General features: G+C 47.5%; 1 protein-coding gene across 1 annotated transcript; it reads left to right on the top strand.

Moving 5' to 3' along the window:
- Positions 1-49: 49 nt before the first annotated feature.
- LOC119353548 (protein DETOXIFICATION 19-like) lies at positions 50-5,009 on the top strand. Its single transcript, XM_037620168.1, has 7 exons — positions 50-2,430; positions 2,982-3,526; positions 3,627-3,713; positions 3,828-3,884; positions 3,959-4,197; positions 4,362-4,480; positions 4,628-5,009. The coding sequence occupies exons 1-7, from the start codon at positions 2,158-2,160 to the stop codon at positions 4,754-4,756; spliced, it is 1,449 nt and encodes a 482-aa protein (XP_037476065.1). The 5' UTR covers positions 50-2,157; the 3' UTR covers positions 4,757-5,009.
- The last annotated feature ends 1,215 nt before the right edge of the window (positions 5,010-6,224 follow it).

The following is a 6,224-nucleotide window of genomic DNA, read 5'->3' as shown; positions in this document are numbered from 1 at the left end:
ACAGGAGCGTGTTGGATGATAAAATATGTCCGGACCACGCAGTCCGAACGGGTGATGTTGGTTTGACAGTCCGTGTTGGAGATGCCCTAAGGATACTGGAGTACGTTGTGTACACCAACTATGAGGAATAATTTTCTTTTTGATGGAAGCATGTTCGAAGAAAAGCAAGATGGAGATGCTTGTGAAACAGAATATCACGTCACATAGGACAAAATTTCAAATAAGTTTCATTCACCACAGAAGCAGATTCTCCAATAAAGAAAAGTACAAATTAATTTGTTGTCAAGGAAGCTAGCTAATACACAATATTACTACTAACAAGGTAGAAGAACGAATTAGTTGCATTGGACGGAAAAGTGGAAGCACGAATTAATTGCATTGGATGCAAACTTGAATAATGATGGTCAAATGTTTTGCTACCAAAGGGCATCTTCAATGTTGACTCATAAATTTGCTTCGGTATCCTTCCGCGAACAGGGAACTAGTCCGCGCACATGAATGCCGGAGCCGGTCATCCAACACTGCCCCATATATTTCAAGTCGAGTTTCGACTTAGCAGACAAAATTCATGCAAACTGGCTATTCATCAAAGTTCGGAAAGAAAATAACACAAATCATTCATACGTAGCATGCAAATAAGTCTAGTATAACTATGTCTCAAATTCGATCTACAACTAGTTTTTGAGCGGATCATGTCATCCCACATATACCGCCCCTTCAGCTTCATCCAATAGTGTGTGTACGTAAATGGTCGTCCCTCATTCATGTGGTACATCATAACACCGCATACGGGCTACACAATGTGCTGTGGCGGAGCCGGAAATCAAAGACGAGGGGGACCAAATGAGTTATGTTTTTCATAACAGAGGCCAAATCGCACCAATACATGTTTCCCCCCTTAAATATGGGGGATTACAAGCCTAAAAGTATAGGATCTTGGGGGAGCCATGGCTGCTGCCAGCCCCTCTTGTCCGTCATTGACAATGCGTAGAGTAATATTGAGTGAATGAATGATTCAATCAACAAGTTGAGGAAGGAGAAGCAAAACTCACGTTCTCCTCCTCTGCCGAGTGCAATGAGTACCTTACCTCCAGCTGAGCAACTATGTGGCAAAACTTGGTGACAATGGTTTGGATATCGTACCATCGATGCGATAACAACCGCACAATGTGGTCATGGATGATGTGTATGTCACGGGGCACAATGTATTTTCGTGCATGAAACGATTCATGCACTTGCTGCCATAAGGTCTTTCATCTGCTCCTGCCTATGAAATCCACGGATACGGCCATCAATGCATCACACAACAACTCATCCTCCATGATCGAGTACCCCGCCATCCTTAAATCGACACGGCGTTTGAAAATAAGCTCAATGACATTTGACCGAACACCTGCCGGCGTGGTGGCCGCCATGGAGGTCGTTGACATGGTGGCGGAGTGTACCTGGGTATAATCGGCTCCAAGGGGGGTAGCGCTGTCGTAAAAGGCGAACGAGCGCATTGGTGCTGGTTGCGAATGTCCAACAATGTTTGTGTGGCGGCCGAAGAGGTATAGTGATGGCGGAGGTGAAGGATGCGGATGCAAAGCTAGGGGAGAAGTGGCGGAGTGAAAGAAAATTGGACCGAAAGGGCAGATTTAGTGGGCCTGAGGTGTCGGAGTCCAATTGTTATCTAGACTCCCGCAACCCACCCCCACTTTGTCTCCACTTTGCGGAAAGAGCGCGTCCAGACCGCCGAGCAGATCGATACAAGACTGCTTTGGATGGCTTCCATGGTCCGGACCACGGATCCAGACGTATGCGGGCGGTTTGATGGTCAGCGTTGCTAGGAAGAATTTATTTTCTATATTTGTTTGTTGGAAGCAATCACGACTTAAAAAAACGAAAATAGAGTTTTTAACGTATTTATTATGGGAATCATCAGTTTCTATATTTATCATGGCAGCAAATCATGACTTACCAAAAACAACAGAAAATGGAGATGCGTAATTTTTGGAAAGCAGTTTTCAATTTGGATTGCTATCTCGCGCTGGCCGGTACCGGCCCGCTCACCCGCTGCTAGCCTGCTACCCGCTAATCTCCAGTCCACATCGCCATCGGCGCCCCACACCCACGAAACTAGCCGAGCTCTTCTCCCCGCTCGTGCGGCGGGCCGACATGTCCTCGGCAACGCCGCCCGGTGCGTGCGAGCCCGCCGACGGCAAGGGCGGCGAGGCGAGGCCCCGCTCGCCGGCGTGGTTACGCCGCTTGATCGACACGGAGGAGGCATGGGCGCAGCTGCGGTTCGCGGCGCCGATGGTCCTGACCAACATGTCCTACTACGGCATCCCGCTGGTGTCCGTGATGTTCTCCGGCCACCTCGGCAACGTCCGCCTCGCCGGCGCCACGCTCGGCAACTCCTGGGCCACCGTCACCGGCTACGCCTTCGTCGTACGTACCCTGCTCTGCCTGCTACCACACACTCTTTTTTCTTCTGATAATTTGCTACTACACACTCTTTTTTCTTTCGATAATTTGCTACCACACACTCTTGATTTGTTGGGTTAATCTTGGTTTGTCGAAGTTCGATTAGGCGCGTATTAATTAATTGGACCTCTTCAGACGCTGTGTGATCGATGATACATCTGTCGTTCGATTAGTCGCCTTGGTAGTTCTTCTGCCAAAATTTTGAGATGGAGTAAGCTGCCTGAAACTGAAGGCTGAAAGTACATTTCAGCCAGCCGATTTCAAAAGCTCCGAGGTGAAAACCGGGACACCGCGATGAAAAAACTAGAGTACATATGTAAATATAGAAAAAACTAGAGTACAACACAATGGAAGAAGGTGACTTGCATTAAAAACAATTCAGGCGACTTACAAATAGACTGTCCCAATAAGTCCATAACTTGTTCTGCAGATGAACATTGTCGCATTGCATCCTCATTAACTCCTAAAATCCAACAAAGTAGTAACTCACATGCAAAAAATGATGATCATTTCAGACCGGTATGAGTGGCGCCCTGGAGACGCTATGCGGGCAGGCCTGCGGCGCCCAACTATACCGCATGCTAGGACTGTACCTGCAGTCGTCGCTCATCATGTCGGCGGTGGTGTCCGTGGTCATCGCCGTCATCTGGCTGTTCACGGAGCCGCTGCTTCTGTGCCTGCATCAGGAGCCGGAGGTGTCCCGCGCCGCCGCGGTGTTCATTCGGTACCAGATCCCCGGCCTGTTCGCCTTCTCCTTCCTGCAGTGCCTCCTGCGTTACCTGCAGACGCAGTCGGTCGTCGTGCCGCTCGTCGTCTGCTCCGTGGTGCCGTTCGCGCTCCACGTCCCGCTGAACCACCTGCTGGTGAACGTGCTCGGCCTTGGCCTCGCCGGCGCGTCTGCCGCCATCTCTGCCACCTTCTGGTTCTCCTGCCTGATGCTGCTTGGGTACGTGATGTGGTCCAAGAAGTTTGGCGAGACGTGGAAGGGCTTCTCCGCCGACGCGTTCAACTACGTGCTGCCGACGATCAAGCTCGCTGCGCCCTCCGCCGTCATGGTTTGGTCAGTCCATATATGATCATACACAATATTATTGTCAACCACGCGTGCCACACCATTTTCATTTCCCATTATTGATTCTGTGTTTGTTGAGTGCATGCAGCTTGGAGTACTGGGCGTTTGAGCTTCTGGTTCTTATCGCGGGCTTGCTACCGAATTCCACAGTGAGCACGTCACTGATCGCCATGTGGTACGTTCATTCTTCAGTACTGTCCGATGGGGCTTCAGAAGCATTGTTCCATCATGTTATCCGTAGGCCATGACCCATGATTCATGAACGAATGGACTTGACTTCTAAATGCAGCTCGAGCACGGAGGCGATTGCCTACATGATCACCTACGGATTCAGTGCCGCCGTAAGGTATGCATGATCTCAAGTTCTTTCTTTGTCTCTGTGAGCACGACCTGTTATTTCATTGTTTGCACCTTTTCCAGCACCCGGGTGTCGAATGAGATCGGAGCCGGGAACGTGGACATGGCGAAGAATGCAGTCGCGGTGACGCTGAAGCTGTCGGTGTTCCTCGCTTTCTCCTTCGTCCTGCTGCTGGGCTTCGGCCACGGCCTTTGGGCGAGGCTCTTCAGCAGGAGCGAGGTGATCGGGTCAGAATTCGCGGCCATCACCCCGCTCGTGATGGCATCGATCGTGCTCGACTCCGCGCAGGGCGTGCTGTCAGGTGAGAAAGATCCATCAGCTAACTACCTAAACCAATCTTCAAGAATCACTTACCTGCACTGAACAGATAATTTCATGGCACGGATACGAATTCATGGATTGGAATGCCACTGTTGGCGCTACACAATTCGGCAAATTGACGAATGAATTGGTGTGTGACGACAGGGGTGGCGAGGGGCTGTGGATGGCAGCACCTGGCGGCGATAACGAACCTTGTGGCGTTCTACTTCATCGGCATGCCGTTGGCCATCCTCTTTGCCTTCAAGCTCAACTTCTACACCAAGGTACTTCCTTTGTCCAGAATTAGTTGTCCTCAAACGGATGTGTCTAGACGGGTAAATTGACGGAATGTGGTATAGCAAGCAGCTCGAACTCCATTCTGAAACATAATGAGCTGGCCGGAGCACTGAACAGATGCACATTTTTTACAGGGTTTATGGTCGGGTCTGATCTGCGGGCTGACTTGCCAAACCATCACTCTGGTGGTGATCACCGCCCGCACGAAATGGGCCAAGATCGCGGATGCGATGCAGCAAGAGAAGGCCAACTATGTCGCTTGATCGATAATATTGAGTGTGGCTAGCACATGTATGTACGGGGTTTTGTGAGATGGCCAGAGGGTGCGATGCTTGAGCTGTTGTTTAGCCTTATGAAGTAAGCTATAGCTTTTTTGACCGTGTACTTCGAGGGATTTATGTCTCCGAAAGATCGAACTTGTAATGGCAATTAACCAGAGAGTATACAGGAGAAGTGTACATACCGGGACGTGGATGTTCCATCCTCCCAACCGCACCCATGGATGTTCATATTTCCAAGGTCGTGAAATATGTCGTGCTGGCTGCGCAGCCTTGCCAATACCAGGACATCTTCATGCCGGATAATGAGAATATCAACTCTGAAGCTCAACTTGTAGTTGATCCAGGAAAGCACAACATGGGTATCGAGAGTGAGGTGCATTCAGCTCAACGAAAAAATTCTCCGTTTTTCAATGCATCTAATATAGTGCACACTAATTCATGTTTTTACAGCCTGAATAAGAGAGGAGGCAATAGAAATATTCATTCCCATGGTCGCTAACAAATAGTAGCTTATGGGTTCCTTAAAAAGCAGGCACGAATTAAACCCATAGATAATCATTTTTAATGCCCAATTGCCTCATTATTTAGTCAAGCTCCGCCAACTGCTTAACAGTATCGAATTTGTCTAAACTTATGCCAGCATGATAAAATGCTTTGTGTTGAAATTGCTTTCGATGATGGCCCATAATACTTCAGAGCCACAACAGCCGAACAAGCAAGGGCATGATGGCATAAACATTTACAATGAGGTCTGCTTCGCTGTTAACTCTGGAAATGATAATCGATATAACTACTGGTAATCATCGAGCATGTTCATACATTTATGCCTAGATCTCAATAACACAAGAAGTCATTGGCCATGGAAAATGTTTCTAATATGATGTCTATATTGCGCTTGAGGCAACTCAACGATGTCTATGAATTAGATTTCTGTTCTTTTTATAGGAATATGTTTTTAAATTTTTTTGACAATCCTTCTTTTGCTCTGTTGGGTTACAAAGAAATTTTTATTTTAGTTTCATCATTTTTTTTTCGGGAAAATGTGCCTACTCGGCTTCAAAGAAGAAAAACCGATTGATTACTTCTTTTCTTTTCTTTGGAGAATATGACTATATGGGGGACAATATTGTTTATTAATCGTAATATCTGGATTGATAAATGGAGTTGTTTCTCCAATGATCTTCACTATTTTGCATTTCAACAGAGTCGTGACGAAACTGTGTAGAAATAAACAAGGGAGGGAGAAGGCAAAGATGTCCAAAGTAAAGGACACATGCGGTATTTGTTGTAGATTCTTATGAAATCTTGTGAACTCATACACAGTGAATCCACGAAAAATGGAAATTATAATCACAGTGGTAATCCAGTTGACGAGTTGGATGACCTTTGGAAGGACATGTCGGTTGAACTGGCATGTTGGAAGGTATCTGTATACTTGGCAATTGTCTTT

Source organism: Triticum dicoccoides, chromosome 2A (genome assembly GCF_002162155.2).
Source record: "Triticum dicoccoides isolate Atlit2015 ecotype Zavitan chromosome 2A, WEW_v2.0, whole genome shotgun sequence".
NCBI lineage: Eukaryota > Viridiplantae > Streptophyta > Magnoliopsida > Poales > Poaceae > Triticum > Triticum dicoccoides.
Note: the sequence above shows the minus strand (reverse complement) of the source record. Positions and strands in the feature narration are given on the sequence as shown.